This window comes from Python bivittatus, unplaced genomic scaffold (genome assembly GCF_059951505.1).
Source record: "Python bivittatus isolate LINGU-HERP-01145 unplaced genomic scaffold, Pbiv_v1 ctg000560_np1212, whole genome shotgun sequence".
Taxonomy (NCBI): Eukaryota; Metazoa; Chordata; class Lepidosauria; order Squamata; family Pythonidae; genus Python; species Python bivittatus.
Genome location: NW_028277083.1, coordinates 6654910 through 6674738, shown reverse-complemented (window position 1 = coordinate 6674738; position 19829 = coordinate 6654910). Strand labels below are relative to the sequence as shown.

Here is a 19829-nt window from a genome sequence, read left to right as displayed (position 1 = left end):
CCTGTATTTCTATTCTTTCTGTGCGTATGCCTTCTGCCTTCTTTTGTTAATCCAGAATGTTTGCCCATGGATCATGTACACTGAAGTCCATCTGGGAAGATTTAAGCTTTCCTGCAAGCTGTTCATATATGTAATTTCACTGCCTGTGGTCTTCTAGTCACATATTTTTTCTAAATGCCCGTTGAAAGTTCTAATGCCGCAACAGCCTTGAGGACTGAGTCTAAATCCCACAAAAACAAAGTATAAGTTAGCTTCAGACCATCAGGTGGGAATACATCTCTCCTTGCACCAATATATCTTTTATGTACATGATTATAATTTATGCCAGTGGCTGATATGGGGGTCACACACCACTTGCAAAGTTTCTCCCTTTCTGAGAGTTTTCTAAGTCACTGAACAGAGCCATGCTAGCAATTCTTGTTGATATCAATTTGTGTCCAGTAGTTTGTTGTGCTGTTAAAATTAATACCAAAAAAAAAAAAAATACAGCCAGCAGAAAGATTAGCAACAGATGGTTTTATTATAATATTATGAAAGCTTTGGTTTATGAGCAAATTAAGTAGAAGAGAGCTACAGAAAAGCTGTGTTGGGACCCCAAATTGCATCCAGTAAAATTCCATTTCAGCTCACAATCTCATAATAGCTTTCAATCTGCAGACTGACTTTCACTCCAAAATTAGCTTGATCTTTGTAATTATGTATTTATGTGCTTGTAGTATTTTTAAATGGTTTAATTTAGCTGTTTTCAGAAACAGAGCTGTAGGGATTAAGTGCAAAATTGTGGAAATTTGCATACTGTTTTTATGAGCATTTCTAAATTCTAGGATTTCTTTTCTCCCATTCCAGTTAATGGGTCTCTTTGGTAATTTTATTGTGCTGGTTTAAATTCTATCTGCACTTTAGACCTATATATATATATAGGTCTTAAATATATCTATATCTATATACATACACACACACACACATATACATATACACATACACACACACACACACACACACACAGGTCTTCCTATGTATATATAGGAAGTATTCTTGCCAAAATTAAATCTAAATGAGTCTTTGGCTGAGTTTACATATTGTGTTATGTCTGGATTTGTTTGTTTTTGGCCTGGTGTAAAATGTGGATAAGTGGCAATGGGGGCATTGTTGGGAGACTTGAAAGAACAGGTTGGGGATAGTTCGTCATGGAGAAAATGGATCTGTGTGGTCTCTAGGAATTGAAAACGACTTAATGGCATGTAATATATGGATAAACCATGGTTGTTATGAAATGTCAGAGTTGGAAACCATGATTTGTTGTTAGCTTACTGATTATACTAATGGCTTAGCATGACATGCCAAAGGAAACATAAGGTCTATTTACGTTTTCCTGGTTTGTTTCTTTGTTCCACCCAAACATCTGATTAATCCACAAGGGCCAAAGCAGGTGAAAATGAACAAACCAGGAATTGGCCAGATAAGCCTTTGTTGCCTTTCTCATCTACACAAGATTGACCGTCCTGTTTAATAAGCCACAGTAGAGGCAAGCTGTGATTTTCCAAGATGGGTGAATGCAGCTAATTTAATTTCATATTTCTTTAAAAGAAAAAAAAATGAACGCACTGTCTGGAATTGTGTGGAGATTTGTACTTGGGAAGGGCTCTGATGAGCATCTGAGCTTCACTTCTCAGCTGCCATGACCTTGGAAGGAGAGGCAGATCAACTCTCTCATGCAGTTTTTGGCCAAAAGGTTTTTCTGTGTGTGGGTGCTGGTTTTGGAAAGATGACAGACAAATATGAAGATGAGTAAAGCAGCTTGGCTGTTTCCTCTCACTTCCCCCCCCCTCCTTTGGGTATTTTTACCCCATATCCATACTTAATTTCTGCGTGGACCCAACACTCCATAGGCATTATTAGGACTGCTGGAAGTACATCTTGCATCTAATTAGGCTTAAATGTTTTATAGTGGTATCAGATGGACATAGGAGGGGGAGTGTGGAATTATGGAAGCAGAATAGTTGAGGGTTTACTTTTATCATGCCCCCAAAGAAAAGCATGGTGTGCTTCACTAAGGATACCAATGGGGCCAGCTATTGAAATCTATCATGCCAGTTTTAAGCAGCTCCTCCTATTGCCAGTATGTTTCCAGGTACAGGTCATAGTGTATGTTGCCTCTAGAGCCCTGTGTGGGTTTTGGAGCTAGGCAAGATGGGCCAATATTCTGAACAACTTCTGAGTCCCTCTAACCAATCACACTTTCACCCAAAAGAGCTCCTCCTTGTCAGGATATTTTGTTTTTCAAATGTGTTCCCTGGTGGATCCCATCTTATGGCTAAGCATTTTGGCTTGTGGAGTAAAGGTCATCCTTGTTTAGCAACTACAATTGGGACTGGCACCATTGGTACCATGGTGGTACTTACAATCTGACTTCGGCTTTCCTTTGCTGTACAGACCTTTGAAGGTCATAAATGTGAGGATTGGTTGGAAAGTGACTTTTTCATCACTGTCGTAACTGCAAACAGTCGCTGTACGAGGCAGTCACTACATGAGGACTACCTGTAGTTGTTTTTGAATGGTGGTTCTATGACTTGGGCTGGCTTATAAAATGGGCCTTACTGTTTCTGTCTATCCTACAATAATAAACATTTATTGTTGGTTTAAAAAACAGATCCACATAGCCTTCTTCAATCTGGCTGAGCACAAAGAGCTGAAGTCCAACATATAATGGACACAGAGAGTCTTTTCCCCCCCCTCCAGCCGCCCTTCTTCTCCCTCTCTGAAATCTTATTCCTCAAAACGTGGCTACATTAAAACCTGGGTAGCTTTTCTTTTGCACAAGAGCAATACAGTCATGCATACCTGAAAAGCTCTGTCACATTTATTCTCGATGTTACTGCTGCATTCCCCCCACCCACACCGCTTGCTGATTATATTGAGATAAAAATTCCCTCTTATTTCTGGATAGGTCTTTAGAGCCACGCTTTAATTTCAGAGCATGGCAAGCCCTCTTTTTCAAACAAAGCTTTGATGTTTTTCCTCTTCTCCAATACGGCAACACTGAGTGTGTGTCTGTGCGTGCATGTATGTGTGAGAATGAGCAAGCACTATTTATATGCAGACAACACCTGTTCTTACCAAAGCATGCTGATGTAAGCTTCTGAAAACTTTTGAAGGTTTCCCTTGGAGTGTAAAAAATTGCCCAGACAACTCACCAAGTTCTGCCCCCTTTGCTTTGGCTATGTTGCCAGAAGGGTTGAACCGTGATCACCGTTGCGTAGAAGGAGTGCTGTGAGGAAGGCTGTGGGGATTCCAGTGATAGAAACACTTGACTTCCTTCGATTGTTCAACTGGTTAGGCTGTGCTAAATGCAATTTAGTTTTAGGAGACCAAAAAAAATGTCAACAATTCAGATGTCTACACAAAAGGGCCAGTGTGTGTTTTTCTTTACAAAAAAAAAAAAAGCCGCCTCTAGAATCTGAACAAATTAACGATTATGTCTAATGATGGAAGAGTTGCGTGCAGACTGTGAATCTGTATGTATTTTTCAGCATAGTACATTCCAGGTATGTTGGAGAACAACAACCATTCCCAGCCCCTTTATCCATTGGGAAGGGGTGGGAGAAGTTGGGATCCAATGAACCTGGGGACTTTCCCTTGCTGGAGACAATTAATACAGCATGATGTTCCTGTTTTGCTTGGCATCACTGTCCCACCTCTTGTGTCAAAGATCTGGAATGTTGGTTTTTTGGTGTCACAAACAAACATCTTGCCATCTTTGAACTCTGCCTACTTTGCCTGCGCAGCTTCGGTCCATACTTTAATTTAGATGCATGTGTTTGCAGGTTTTCTTTTGTGGTGGATATTTCTTTTGAGACCCAGGTTTTGTATATTGGCCACTGGTCCTGTGCAGTGTTAGGTCCATAATGTAGAACAGGCAGGAATTTTTTTTACAGACCTTGCAATGGAGCAAACGTGCTTAGTGAATTCTAAACTGGGGTTAGCCCAATGAGATAGCTTGATGCAATGTGTCTATGGAATGAGGATAACAGAGACAGAATGGTAGGTATGTTCTTCCATATTTTTGTAGCAAGAGGAAGGAAGGAAAAGTGGGCGGAAGATTAAAAACTGGAGGAGGTTTCTAATTTCTAGTACTCTTTAACACATGTTGATTATAGGTGTTATGCAAACATTGCAAATCATCTAACATTATGAATCAGGTATCTTTATGAGAAAAGTAGAGTAAGTTCAAATGGGGAAAGAGCAAGGTGCATTAATGAAATGCTTAACGTTGCAGTCCTATGCTCGCTAACTTGAGGATAAGCCCATTGACTCTAGTGAGACTGATTTCTGAATAAACAGGGACAGGATTTAGTCTAGATGTGAAAAGAGGGAGAAAATAGAGGATTTGATGGTTGGTGTCATAGCACAGAGGTGGAAAGGAAAGTGGTGGAGGCTGTCTGTAAAAAAGAGAAGGGGAATACAAAGGAATGAATTTGGAAAGATCTCAAAGTGCAAGGTGCTAAAAATGAAGATGCTCTGTCTAATGACCGACCAACAAAAAACACGTAGGAATAATCTGAGCAGACCATGAGAAGACAGACTAATGAGCGTGGCTATAATGTTCCTACTTACCATGAACTTGAGAGACATGGATCAAATGCATTTTTTTTTTTTTTGCCCCAATTAAGAGCCGTCAGAATTGGCCTGCAAGGGCTTAAAGCTGAGTTTGTTCTGTTTATCTCAAACTCCAGTGGAATGTCTCTGCCACTTTGAGAGCTCTGGATCTCTCTGTTTTTGAGGTTTTCTTGTAGCTGGAACCACTTTCCCTCTCCGTGTGATGCTAAATATAAACCCCCGTGTAGCATCCGAAAAGCTATGTGGTCCTTGTAGCTTCTGGCTCTGCTGCTGTGTGATGAAGGCCAGAATTGGTCCATTAAGAAGGAAGCCTTTGGAATGCTCACCAAGGGAACTGCAAGATTCAGGCACGGGATGATCACTCTGTTAGTCAGCTATGACTGGAATTACTTGACACCTCTGTATGTGTACATACATGTGAATGCGTGTGCTCCACTTGCAGGCTTTTGCAATTCCAAGACAAGGTTCTAGATGTCTTTGGACCCATTGTGACTTGACACTCTCTCTTCAGTGCTGTAAAACACATGTCCAAAATGATTTGGCATGCGGGCAACAGAGCTGGCATTTAATTAAACTTTCTGTGCTGGGTAAAAGTACCCTTCGGCTTGAACCAGATCCTCTGTTGTGGTGTGCCAGGGTTTGACAGAGTCTTCATTGTGTTCTCCAGGGAGCTGCACAAGGGTGGCTTTCAGTGATTGCCAGCCTGTTTCCTCTGAAGATGCACCCATGAAGTAAAAAACAAGCAAAAGACATTTGAGTAGTTAATAGAATTGGGGTAACGTTGGATTCCACTGTGTTAAAAGCAGTGTGGGTAAAAATCTATTTTAAAAGCTCACTTTTTAAAATTCAAATCAGATTTTTAAATTTTAAATTGGGGTGTGTGTGTGTTTACTTCCATTGAATTTAAATTGTAATGTGCTTCCTTAGACACACACATTATCATGAACATGATTGCTGATTATATTCTGTTCTGCAGTTTAATATGTGGATGAGAGACAAGTTAACAGGCTAGGGAAGTGAATTCTCTCTGAAGGTGCAGAGAAAGTCAATGAATAGAACAGTGTTTCTCAACCTTGGCCGCTTGAAGATGTGTGGACTTCAACTCCCAGAATTCCCCAGCCAGCCATGCTGGCTGGGGAATTCTGGGAGTGGAAGTCCACACATCTTCAAGCGGCCAAGGTTGAGAAACACAGGAATAGAGAATTTGAGGTGACACTATAGACTTGGCAAGGAACCAGAGAGATAAAAACTGAAAGAGAAAGTGAGCAAAAAGTTTTTTTCTGTATTCTGTAGTTTTGTTTGCTTTTGATCAGCAATAGGTTTTTTTTAAAAAAAGAAATATTTGTTATTGTACATCTCTATTAATAGTGACATATAAAGAACCTACCTTTTTATCTAATCTTAGCTTTAATATTTCATAATACTAGCTATTTGTAATCTTTTGTGCTGTAGTGAATGTTATGACTGCTTTTTTACAGTATTGTGTTATTTTATGCTGATCTAGGAACAAAATAAAGATTGATTGTCACTAGAAAGTGACCCAGACACATGTTCTTTTTGCTTGTTCTTCCGTTTCAGATTTCAATGAAAGTTTATACATTTTAGCAATTACATGTTCATCATTTATACATGGTTCAACTTCAAATTCTGTCTCCTGCTGCTCAATTCCAAATGTCCTATTGTCTACCTTAAATCTTTCTCTTAACTATGCATACAAAAACCACTGAAAACTAAATTTCTCTGCTGCTGATTAGCCATTTTTCTTTATCTACTATTTCTTTCCTGTAAAATGCTTCTTGTGCTGAGACCCATAAAGGCATTTTTGGGCAAAGTATCTGTCCCGTCTTCTCAATATGGCACTTCTAATATGTTGATTCTTAAAATCTACATTAACCTTAACTTTATCATACCATAGAAAACCATCCGAACCTCAGATAATGCCCTTCTAATTATAATTTTTTTTTTATTTCTCAGCAAAATCCACTCTTTCATCCTAATTAAGCAGCAGGCTGCATAATACAGTTTCAAATCAGACAGTCTCAATCCTCCTTGTTCCTTTGCATCTTGAAGTATTTTATATTTAACTCGTTTTTTTTTCCCCTTGCCATACAGACTTAGATATATCTTTCTGCCATTGTTTAAATGGTACATCAGTTGTCAGAATAGGTATTGTTTGAAACAAAAACTTCACCCTTAGTAAAACATTCATTTTTATCACAGAAATTCTCCCCAACAATGACAGTTGTAATTTCTCTCATCTTAACATGTCCTTTGTAATGTCATTCCATGTCTTAACATAATTATTCTGGTATAACATACAATTCATATTAGTCATAGTGATACCCAAGTATTTCACTTTTTTCTCAATCTTAAAACCAGGTTTTTTATCAATTCCATTTGCTTTTCAGTGTTCATCTTCTTTGTTAACATCTTCATCTTTTATTTATTCATTTTAAAGCCAGCTAATACCCCAAAGTCAGTTATTAATTTTCCATTAATATTTCTATTCCTTCCAGAGGATCTTCCCAAATTATCACCAGGTAACAGCAAATGCCCATAATTTGTAAGTTTCTCTTTTAGTCCTGAGATTTGAGAAGGGAAGTTTCTGTTCCTGAAGTTTATCTTCGGTCGATTAATTATGGCAGCAAGCCATAAAAGAGACTTCATTTGGAAGTATTTAATGAAGCCTTAAATATTGCTTGTTTAGTACTAAGATAACTTCAGTTGTTTATGAAAGAAATCTAACTAAATTGCTTTATGGGTATGTACCTTCTCATAGTGAAATCTACATCTCTCTGAATGCTGAATATGTTAGTGAAAACAAATAACAAGAATGTACTTTTTTTAGAATGGTGTTGAGAAAATCTTCCTGACTAGTGAGTAAATCATGATTTAAATAATTAAATTGAATTTTCTTGGCTAATAAAATCAGATTTACTCTCAAAAGCCTGGGAGTGTGTATTGGCGTTTATGAGTTTCAGGAAGGACAATTCAGCCAGTGCTCCAGAGAGAAGGTAATATATGGTGGGACATGGAACAAGATTCAGAAGGAGTTGCAACTGATAGGCGTGCCTGAGTGTGCATGATCATTTTATTAATGAGTACATACTCATTTTGATAGGTTTCCCTTTTATTTAAGGGCCTTCTGATGGTTGTAGGCCAGCTTTCTTCAATATGTTGTCCTGCTGGGTACGTTGGATTGCGGCTTATTGTTTTCAGCCACCGTGGCTGTGCTGGCAGGGGATGATAGGGCTTGTAGTCCAACCTAGCTGTCTAGATGAGCTGCATCATCTGTTATTTTATCTTTAAGAGGGGAAAAAATGATTTGGAGATTCCCGGATTCGAACAATGGTCTGTCTCCCTGCCCCAGCATCTTACTGAGTTGATAAATAAGCATTCTTGGGATGAGATCCTAATTCCAAGGAGTGTATGGTCTGAAACAGTTCAGCAGAGAAACTGTGTTTTGTAGGATCATCAGAGGGTTGCGTTAAAAAAACAACAACAGTAAATGGGCATATTACAGTTAAACCTGAGTTTTCCAGATCATGATGCAACAGACTTTCCTTGCAGCAGACTCAATTCCATTACGATTTAAGTCATTATGCAAATTATGCAAATTACCTGCCGTGTGTCAGTTTGCATAATAATGTCATCATGTAAATGAGATCTTTAGCTTCACCACAATGGTGTCCTCCTTGAGTTATCGGACTTTGGAGAGTAGCAGATCATCTTCCCGTCCCACACCAAACCCATCTATTAAAACAAGGATTCGTTATATACGCCTTCTAGTATCCATTTCTGGAGCACTGGGGAAACATTTTATCTATGGGGACAATCTTGCTTCAGAAATTGGCAGAGTAAAAGAAACTAGTTTCTTTTCTTTCTTCTTTTTTGCACTTTTTTCTTTCTTTTCTTTCTTTCTCTTTAGATTCGTCTTTTACTTTATGTAAAATTCTCAATAAATATAAATTAATTTAAAAAAAAGAAATTGGCAGAGTGCTATGCTAAAGGCCTTTAAAGAGAGGGTAGACTATGAGCTGTGTGTAGTCCTTTAGCCTCATTTTAGTGATCCTCAGAGCCCCGGGGATTGCCCTGCTGGGTTATAATAAAATTGCATAATTTTATTTTCTTCTTTTACAGTGGCTCCACCGCCACTTTCCACAGCTCAAAAAAGGAATAAAAAATTCACTCCAGTAACATCACCTTGGTGGCCCTTGGAGGTCAAAACTGCAGTCCTGGCCAAAAGATCTTGGCTTAGCTATATTACGGTTCAAATATGCTTCCAAACATAGAGGTAACTTGACTAGCGCTGCAAGCAAAAAAGGTGGCAAAAATATCCCAGTGTTTTAGAAACTGAACCCCTAGTTTAGAAATTCAGATTTTGATCCTGTCACCCTGAAGAAAAAAGGATGACATGGTTGGCCGCCTGTTTAGCAAAAAACAGTGTTGTGAAGGTACGATTCAGGAGAGATCGCAGGTCTGAACTTGCCCTCTGCTTCATCTGTTAACTCAGCAGCCTGCCAGAGCTCCTGGGAATGAAAGTCACCATCCCTGAAGCTCTGTTTTCAACGAATGTGCTTGATTGTGGCTTAAGACTGGGAAAAAGAGGCTCTTGTTAGAACAAAGCTTGTTGTTTCTGATTCGACATGGCCTAATAGACTCTGTTTTGGCAGGACGATCTGTTACTCACTGCTTCTTTTGAGTTCTTGTAAATTTATCCTTCAATGAAACTAGTACAAAAATGTAGTTGGAAGCATCTGCCCCTGCTTCTCTCTCTCCACTGTCCAGATATGGGTATGATACCAGTGAGCATTGTTAGCATCCTTACACATCTAATCCCACTTTGCTTGAGGCTGAGAGAGAAGCCCACGTTTTCAGGCATGTCTCTTTTGAGTGGAGAGCATATTTTCCCCATCAAAAAAATGTTTTAATTGCTGACAGAGATTCCCATACTTCTGCTTGGCTTCCAGGAGGTCATATGTAAGATAAAAGCATGTTAGTAACAGATAATTACTGAAAATGTGGGTGAATCAGAGGTGTAAATAAATCCATGCCTAGTTCTTTTTCTGCCTCTCATAGCAACTGGGGAAGACCTACGTGTCTGAGTTCTCTCTCATTTCCATAAACAGCATGTTTGGGGATTATAGGAATTGGCTATAAATGGCTGGCTGGGGAATTCTGGGAGTTGAAGTCCACACATCTTAAAGTTGCCAAGGTTGAGAAACACTGGTCTAGACTCCTACTTTTTGGCTAATGTAGACACTAACACAGATCTTCCCCTACGTATTCACATATAACTGCCATTGATCAAGCAACAGCACAGATGAATAGCACAACTACTAATAGCGTAACAAATTCTCACCTGTAATAACATTTCTCTTGGCCAGCTGAGGCCCATAGGGACCGGATCACAATAGCTCTCTGCACATTTAGCTGAGTGGAAGGAAACACTCTGCTAACACGCTTTGATACTCCTACTAGAAAAAAGATTTCGTCAGGGTCTTCGTTCTTTGCCGTATGGAAAACGACGAACACATTTTTGCCATTCGGAATTCACACGGGGGCTCAAAGGAAACAGCTTTTTCTCGGAAAGAGAGAAGGCTCTTGTGTGTACTTCATTCCATGAAGTACGTTCCATGAAGCTGGAACAGTGTTGGCTTTTGACAGTCGTCTCGAAACAGAGGTTTGGATTGTCGGTGCTCTACCTCTTGCAAAAGTGGCCAGGGTTAGTTTGTCATGCTGAGATCTAGGAAAATGTGCTGAACAGACCTCTGTGAGGGACAGAAAAATGTTTTATTGTCATTTAAACTTTTCCCTTCCCTTCCCTTCCCAGCAGCTGTTTCATCAGTACCTTCACCTAAGCCTTGAAAATTATCCAGTGATATTTGCATTACACATATAGGAACTAACAGTGTATTTTGCTTTTCCTGTGTGCATGGCACCCTTCAGGCATTTGTTTCCAATACGGTTTCCTGCAAGAGGCACTACTTGATTCTTTGCATGGTAGTTCTCACTCAACCATCCCTCTTGGTTTTGGGTCCAGGAATTGCTGATTGCCCCAAATTAGCATCCTGCTGAAACTTGTTAATGGCTTGATTTGTTTCAAGCTCTCCTGTATTTTTTTCCCAATGCAATTAATACATGTGGAAAGGACTTGGTTGTACAGCATACACTTTGGGTGCATCTTTGATAAGATTCCTAGGCTTATACAAATGGAAGATCTGGATTCCAAAAGAATAGCCTAGAGTTGGCAAAAATACAGTAAAGATTACTGTAATACCTAAATAGTTGGAGAAGCTTTCCAGCAAGAAAAAGGTAGTAGGTTGTTTTTTTCTGAGTATATATATTTATCAGCTGCAAAAAAGCTTAGCTGTTCCTGATTTAGGATGAAAAGCCAATTAAGGAGAACACAGTGAGTTGTTATTAGAACCTTATATTACACCAAAAAAAGGAGAAGCAGGGAAAAAAGATGGGTTGAATGCTAAAAGAAGCAGAATACAACAGTTAAAAAAAAATACTCAGAGCTTGCTGCCCAGTATGTTTCAGAATTATTTCCTCATCAGGGCAGTGTCTCCTCCTGCTTTGCTTTTTTTTTTTTTTTTAAGAGTTATGTGATTGAGCAAAAAGTAAACTCTATTTGTTCTTAAATCTAAATATTGGTTAGAGAGAGTCTCTTCTTCTTTTCTGTAATGGAACACAGCACTTTTCAAGCTAGGTCCCTGTAGAGCAGTGTCTTTTAAACTGTGGTCCTAAGATCCTTGAGGGTCCCCCAAGACCCTCTCAGGGGTCCAAATTTTTTAGCAGCCTCTGTTGAAAAATAATACAATATTAAAATCCCATCAATCATGAGAAGCTGTAGAGGCAGCAAATGTGCCAATTGTAATCTTTACAAAGGTAAATATTGATAAATATAATCCATACAAACAAAAGCTATTTTGGGGCCCTCCATAATTTTTAAAAGTGGGAAAGGGTCCAGAGAGCAAAATGTTTAAGAAACACTGATCTAGAGGAATGTGGACATAACTTTGAAGAAGCAAACCAAGGGGCAGTGGAGTCCTGGGAAAGAAGAAGGGATGAGAAGGAAACTCAAAATAATCCCATATTGAGTCTGTTTGGTGTAAGAGCAGACAGAGAGCTTTCCACCTTGTTATTATGGTCTATAACAATAAAGTAGAATTCCTTAAGTTATCTAAACATTAGAGTGTTAAATACTGTACAAATACCACTGTATTGAAGTAATATACAGGTTGTCCGCGCTTAGCAACCACAATTGGGGCTGGCAACTTGGTTGTTAAGCAAAGCAGTTGCTGAGTGAACTGTAACTGTGCTTACAATCTTCAGCTCTCCTTTGCTTTACAGACCTGCAAAGGTCATGAATGTGAGGATTGGTCCTAAAGTTACTTTTTCAGCACTGTTATGACTACGGATGGTCACTAAATGAGGCAGTTGCTAAACAAGGACTATCTGTAATGTGTTATGTCTTATAATAATACAATAAAACAAATTTTAAAAAGCAATAAAATAGAATTCCTATAATTCTTGTGCTGTCTGCTTTGTGACCTGACCTGATAACACCCTCCAAATATGTGAATCAACCCCCAGTATCACAGTAGTGGCCATTCTGGTTAAGAATTTGGGGAGTGGAAGTCTGGGAGTTGCAAAAGTTTGACATGCAGGAAAAAATGGGCTGATGAAGGACAAACAGAAGATTGCTTTGGAAACTGACTGCCATAAAAGGTGAGGCCCATCACTGATTTAACGTTTTACAAGGAATCAGATGTAATTCACTGTGGCTAGGTTCCTATATGACAGCAAATCTTAATGCAGTTTATTTAACATGGGTTTAGTTTTCTGTGCGAGCTCAGGCTTTGCAGCTTGCAAGCCATTGTATATGGTGTCACAGGTTGCATAAACCCAGCCAGTTACAAATTTGATAGACCATGGCTAGGTAAACCATGGCTCACTGTAGTATTTGAACTCTGAATTTGTGAACAATTGTCCATGAAGGCAATCAGGACTTCCAAAATAATGTTACTAATACTCAGCAGGTATGTAGCCTTTTTAACATCGCTATAGTAGTTCTGTAAAATAGGTCATTCTTACTCTCCTCCTTTTGTGAATGGGGTGGGGGTGCTGAGACACAGAGGTAGCACTTGTTTAAATCTGCTCAGCCAGTTTGCAGTCAAGATGAAATTTGATTTGGCAACCTCCTGGGTCCCCGCTCATTCTCTTTGTCATTAGTTGGGGCAGGTGGCAACACCTAGCTGACCTGGCAAAAAATCTAAGCAGGGTTGGCTGTGGTTAGTACTTGGATAAGAGACCACTAGCTGTAGACTAGACTGGGATATGGGGAAAGAAATTCTGAAAGCACTTTGATATTATCATTTGGTATCAATGCCAGGGGAATAATATGGATGCAACCATCAAGAGATGAGCTCAGCTTGTAGGTCTCCAGACTGAACTAGGTGGACCTTTCATTGGCTTTCCCAGGACTGTTCTTCCATTTGGCTTTCTTCTTCTTTGGATCCTGATGCTAAGCAGATGCTCCTAGCACCAGCCCAGTAGAAGTAGCCAATCTCAGCTGGCTGGCCATGGAGGTGAGTCAGAAAGTTCTCCGTTCCTTAAACTTGGGGAACAAAGCCTCGAGGAGTTATTGGCACTCCTGACCTTGGTTCTTGCCAAACAAATACCAACCAGTGGTTGTATCAGGGCCTTTGCTCTGGGGAGTGAAATAGTTTCCTTTCTGGAAAACCTCAGAGCATAAAGCTCAACTCTGTTTCCACTCCAAAGTAATTCCAAGAAGTCTTTCTCTTTCTTTCCAGGCTCTTTAAATATTGATGTCATCTGCAAATACCATAGGTTCACCTTACTACTTCTTAAGAGGAGACCAGTTCTCTGCTTCAGAGGCTTAAGCTAAGAAGCCCTCTGTTCTTAAGATAAAAAGAGGCCACGGTTGTTTCAGTTTAAGTGACCTGGTCAGCCATCTGGCTCAGCGTTTGGGTGTTTGTTTGCTTAAGCCAATTACTTTTTTTTTTTTAAGGCTCCAGGTATTATATGAAATACACATACAAGGAGGTAGGACTAATTAGGGTCAACCTGTCTAAATGGGTTTCTGGGCATGTTCTCAAAATGACCAGTTCCAAAAAAGGGTGGGGTAAGATGGAATTCAGCCGTCTTAAGCACGAGCCTGCCCTGAGTTCACCCAAAGAAGCCATGGTCAAAAGCAGGAGAAAGCCAGACCAATCCAGGCATGTATTTGAAGATTATTTGTTTCCAGAATGTACGTTAATTAATTGTCACGTCGTCTGTGTGTGTGTCATTTCAGGTGCTCTCACAGTTGGCCTTGTGCGACAGTGTCAAACCATTCATGGACGTGACAGGACCTGCATTCCTCCACGGCTGCCCCCTGAGTGGATCACGACTTTATTTTTCATCATCATGGGAATCATTTCACTGACTGTCACTTGTGGTTTGCTAGTGGCTTCTCACTGGCGAAGGGAAGCGACAAAATACGCACGCTGGATAGCATTCACTGGAAGTAAGTCTGTCTTTTCCACTCAGCAGACAAAACAGGTCGGGTGGCTTTGGGAAAATCAGCCCAGAAGGCCCACCTCCATCCAAAGATCTCCCTAGCCTTCTGAAATTACACAGAGATCTCTCCTGCCCATTCAGAAACCCACAGCTCCTTCTCTTTGTCCAGAACGAGGAGAGACACAGGCTTCTCCTCCAGCAGCAGACAAATGGCAAACTCAACAGGCACTTTATTGTCTCCCCTGCAGGCCGAATGCTCAACATTGCAGGCTTGCGGCAGGCGGGAAGCATGGTGCAAGCACTGGTTCTGGAAAATTTTCTTTTTTTCTTGAAAAAGTGGTTGGTGAACCTATCGAGACAAGATTGGATGAGTGTGACCAGGATTCTCAAGCTGGTGTTGTTTTGCCCCCTTCAGTTCCTTCCCTATTAGTATTCCAGTTCCCTCCCCTGAAAGCCTATTCTTCCCCCACCATCTCCCTTCCCTTAAAGGGCCTTTTCCGCTCCCCAAAAGGGCTACTGAATAACAGTTGCTAGAAGGAGGTCGGAGAGGGGAAGGCTCTTGCTGTTGGTTGGCTTTTCTGAAACATCCAGGTGGTAGAACATCCAAGCTTTGAATCTAGATATGTTCCCTGGTTTAGTTCCCACCATCCCAAATTCAAACAGGGCTTGGAAGTTCCTTGATGTGTACAGATCCACAGAGCTGCTTGTGCAATTTCTGGAGGCCCTTCTCCCCAGATCATGTCACCAACATTTTCCACCAAAACCCAAAAAGAAAAAGAAAACAAGGCGGGAATATTAATTTCCAAAGTGATAGCTGTGTTGGTCTTTTGCAGAAAAACAAGAAAGAGCCTTAAAACCGTGAAGCGTACTGTTGCAAACCCATTTACAAACCATAGATTCATATCCCAAGCTAACTCCAAAAGAAAGCATATTATATTAGAAATAGAGTACTGGACCTCCCGGATTCATTAGTGCTGCTTTTGGGGTTTTAATGAAGAAAAACAAAAATCAGTTGCTGTCCTCTTCATTTTTTGGAATTTCTTTGCAGAGAACTAGGTTTTTTTCTTTCTTTTAAGAGGAATATTGAAAAAAAACATGTCCCACCTAGAGTCTAAAATAGCCTGGTCCGTTTTCAAGCGAAGGTCCAAGCTTGGCTTTGATGGCCAAGACAAAGCTGTACTAAATATAAACCCAAGACTAAAAGTATTAAGCTTACCATCCTGCCAGGTTCAGGAACAGATAGAACTTCCTGTGATCTGCGATTAGCTTTACAATTCAAGCTCAGTATAGTTTGAATTTGTCCATCGAACCTCAGAATGACCTGTGTGAAAGGTTGTGCTTACTGCTTCATTTGCAGTGTTTGACTGCTGCTTTTCCCAGGCCCATGTTCCCCTTGAAATGTTGGACTCCCAACTCCCATAATCCCCAGCTAGAGTCTTGACATCTTTGGGGTTGAGCTAACAGCAAGCTCTAAACGCCCTCTAGCGGCTCTTTAACAGACATTCCAATAAGCTGAAGTTCATTTGGTTGGATTTAGAGTTGGATAATATACTTTTTTAGGTAGGTGTTCCATCGTTCGTCTCTGGCCTGCAAAGCTATCAGCTTCCTGCCTTGTGGGTGTTGTTGGAGGAGAGCTGCGTTAGTCTGTCATGGCAAAACGTCAGGAAGGCATCTGGTAGTCCCTTTTCCAACTAACAAGCTCCATTCCTAAGCCTAAGCTTTCGTGAGCTGTTTCTGCCTTTTAATAAAACGCATTCATTGGAAAAGATGCTCCCGGACTCCTCCTGATGTGCGGATGGGACCACAAACCCGTTTTATGCAGCATGTTAGCTTTTGTTTGGCGGGTCATTCAACCTGTGGTTCGTGTGCCATATTCCCTCCTTTTGTTCACCTTGGTCTCCCGGCATTTCAGTGGCACCTCCAAAGGCTTTTACAGGAAAACAATGTTTAAAAACAAATAGAACAACCGGAAACAAGGCAGTTGCACAACGAAAGAGCCCCGGAAGTCCAGGAGCCATCCTCTGCCTCCAGATGCTTGGGCTGCCATGTTCTAAGCACATCATCCCACCCACCCCCTGAGATGAAGCAGGAAGAATCTTGTGAGGCCCCAACTCTTGGGGGCTTTTCCGGTGCTTTTAGCCATCAGTACAACTTTTTCCACTAACCTAGGTTTTTTTCTCTCTCTCTCTCTCTCTCTCTCTTTTTCTTCCTTCAGTGATCCTTTTCTGTATGGCAGCCTTAATATTCCCCATAGGATTTTACATCAACGAAGTGGGAGGCCAGCCTTATAAACTTCCGAACAACACAGTGGTCGGCTCATCTTACGTACTGTTTGTTTTATCTATTTTCTTTACGATAGTGGGACTTCTGTTTGCTGGCAAAGTGTGTTTACCTGGCTGACGAATGTCTCAATACTTTTTCGTATGGTCATGAAGGAGAATAGGACGTCTCACGCATTCTCGGGAAGATGGTAGTGTCGGGCCGTCGCAGTCTTACCAGAACGAGGAGGTTTCTCTGTTCTCACTATGCACTTTGGATTTTTTTTTTAAATTTTATTATTATTATTGTTATTATTGTTATTATTATTCCTTTTTATGGAGAGTCTTTCCCATAACCAAATACAGACGACCACGACTCATCTCTTCAGCATCTGGATGTGGTCAGGTGTGCACTGTGATAGGACCTCGTGTGGAAGAAGAATTATTTTCTACACTCAACAGCATTATTCGCTTTCCCCCCATTCCTGCCAACTCCCTCTGCATCACCGTACTGTACCCTTTTAAATATCTGACAATATTGAAAGTCTCAAAAGTATTTATGCACTTTGGTTGACCGGGCGTTTGCCAAGGGTGGGGCTGGCCTCACCCTCTTTCAGATTTAGCATCTTCCTTCTATGATAGGCAAGAAGCATTTGCCATCAACCCTTCACCCCCACACCCACGCACACAAGAGAGCAGTCTCACGTTAGCGGCACCCCGAAGCCTGTAGATCAAAAGACATTTTTGGAAACCTGTTACGAGGACCCATCCGCTCGCCACCACTGTAGTTGTCACCACCTCCCTGTGACTTTAGGAAACACCAGGAACATTGGTGGGGTGGGATTGAGAATTCTTCCATATATATTTATATCTGTGTGTGTGTGTGTGTGTGTGTGTGTGTGTGCACGCGTGTGTGTATGTGTGTATTTATCTGTATGATGCAGTACACCGAATGTCTATGTATGTGTGTTTACACACAAGCACGCACATATGCATACATGCCTACCGACACAAGCGAAACACTGTGGTGTGCAACACTAGAACTTGCAAAGGAAAAGGAAACAAAGAAAGGAAAGCCATTTCTTTGAAGGCTGCATCGCTGAGAAAGTCTTCAGTATACCTCATTCTCTGTAGCAGCCCTTGATTTTGACAGGTTTTTGTAATAGGTACCAACAGCTCCATGCCTTTCTAAGTGCAGTTTTAAGTTAAGCTACGAGGGTTGTTGTTCCTTCTCCTCCTCCATCTCTTCCTTCTCCTCCTCTGTAGGGTAACTTATTTCTATATTGATGGTCAAAGATGAAATCATGTCTGTCTTTTGAAAGATCTGACCCCAGCGATGGGAAATTAAACCCATAATTTAATCAGTGTAAATAGTGGGTGTCTCTCACCTTTTTGAGGCCTTGCTGTTTACATGATGGAGCGTTTTGACACAAGTAACCTACCACAAGCATCTCTGATTGAGTAGAACAGTGTTGTCCAAACTTGGCCACTTTAAGATGAGTGGACTTCAACTCATGGCTGGCTGGGGAATTCTGGGAGTTGAAGTCCACTCATCTTAAAGTGGCTAAGTTTGGACAACACTGGAATAGAACACGGACAGCACCAAAAGGCTACAGCAAGGCAGGTCCAAGGCTTCTCTCCCTTGAAAGTATTAAACCCCCTGTTATTCATGTAAGAACAAACCGATCGTTGGATAACGCAGTGTTGTTTTTTTAAGGCTTAAAACATGGCCTGTCTGTTTTCAAGGGTCTTTGCAGCTGATGTCATTGTCCTTTTGTCAGGTTCTTTTGGAAATTAGCATTGTTCATCTCATGCAGATGCAGGCCTGCCTCCTCGGTTTATGTCCGGTGCTCTGCCTTTCCACCCACTAAAACCAAAACTGGGCATGAGGCAGCCTGAAACAGGGCACCACGCTTCTCCCAAAGTGTGCTAAGCAAGTAACACTACACGTCTGTCACGCTGGGTGCAACCGGCCCATCTTAGAACTCCTGCCTCTGATGCTTGTAGCCCAACTGTCAAGGGCCTCTTGGGGTTGAAGGAATTGCTGAGGACTTTCTAGGAAGGACTCCTGCTGCAAAAAAACCCCAAAAAATGCCATGCACACATAAGGATTCTCAGTTGAATCAAATTATGTAGGTTTGTAGAAAACTACTTCTGGGTGGCTAAAGAAAATAGCCACCAAGGCTGGCTTGACCATCATGCTGGGTGGGTTCCTGCCGCCCCCTTAACCTGCCCACCCCCTGCAGGGATCCTCACTAGCGGTCCCCACCTTCCCATTTGTTCAGGGCAGGTGGGCCCTTTCACCCCCTAAAAACACTGGGCTTCAGCCACTCCCTTTGCTTGTTTTCTAAAAGGTTCAGTGGGCCCTGTGTGAAGTCCATGAACTTCTTTGGAAACATACATTTTGGCTCTTTTGCATGCGTGCATCCGTTTTAGTTCTGTTCAGATTAATGTCGAAAAAGATGAGCATCTGGCGCCACAGAAGGTGTGTGCTGATGCACTGGCACCCATGGGTGCTCTGTTGGGGATCCTGTCATGTGGATAGCAACAGAGGAGGTGCTAAGGGGAATCACTTCTCGGTCAGATAGGGATGGGTGCCGACCCATTTCAATTTGCACCCAAGCTCTGGAGCTCGGTGTGGTAGGAAACAGCAAGATGAACTCCAAACAGCCAAAGACGATCCAGTCAGGCAAACTTCTCCATCACAGCATTGTTAGACGGGACTGATTTGCGAGTGTGTATCATTTCTCTTGACTGCGTTTGCAGATGACTTGTGATTCCTTTTTAAACTGGAATAGGTGACTCGGGTTCATCTTGTTCTTGGAGCGTATCTTCGGCCCGCTTGATCAACAGAAGAAATCCTCCCAAATACTTGGCAAGTTTTAATGGTTTCGCTTTTTTTTTTAATGGCTTTGTGAAATTATGTCCTCGTTTGATTTAAGGTCAAGTGTTCAATTTTGAGCTTTGCCAGGAATTGGAAGTGGGTTCTGAAGACTTTTACCTCTGCAGACAGGACACACGTCGTAGATGCCAGACCATTTTATGTAGAAAATTCCTGTTTCTTAAAATAATTGTGGCAAAGCGGGGATGGGTTGCCTTTTGCAGGCCAAGAGCCACGCTTAACATTTAGGGGAGGATAAGGGCCACGGCAGGCAGGACAACAACACAAAACAGGTTGTGCACAGGTGGAGAAGGCTGGGATTTTCTCTCCCCCCCCCACTCCACCCTGTAGGTTTGTGTGTGTGTGTGAGTTTTTACCCAGTTTTATTGGATGGAAATGAGGTCTTTGTGCTGCTTTAGAGTTTATGCAGTCATCTTCGTGGGTTTTCCTGCATCGAAATTGCATCACCAGTTTTCAGCAGTTACACTATTTCACTTTGGAGCAGACTCCAAAGGCTGCTAAAAATGGAGTCTGGGGGAGTC

The 19829-nt window shown here is 41.3% G+C and overlaps 1 protein-coding gene across 1 annotated transcript in view; it reads left to right on the top strand.

Moving 5' to 3' along the window:
• Window positions 1–17777, top strand: part of MOSMO (modulator of smoothened) — a 32025-nt gene extending 14248 nt beyond the window's left edge. Inside the window, exons 2-3 of the mRNA XM_088148091.1 lie at window positions 13943–14155; window positions 16364–17777. Coding sequence (XP_088004217.1) covers window positions 13943–14155; window positions 16364–16548 — 398 coding nt within the window. The 3' untranslated portion in view covers window positions 16549–17777. The remainder of the gene's footprint in view (window positions 1–13942; window positions 14156–16363) is intronic.
• Window positions 17778–19829: the final 2052 nt, after the last annotated feature.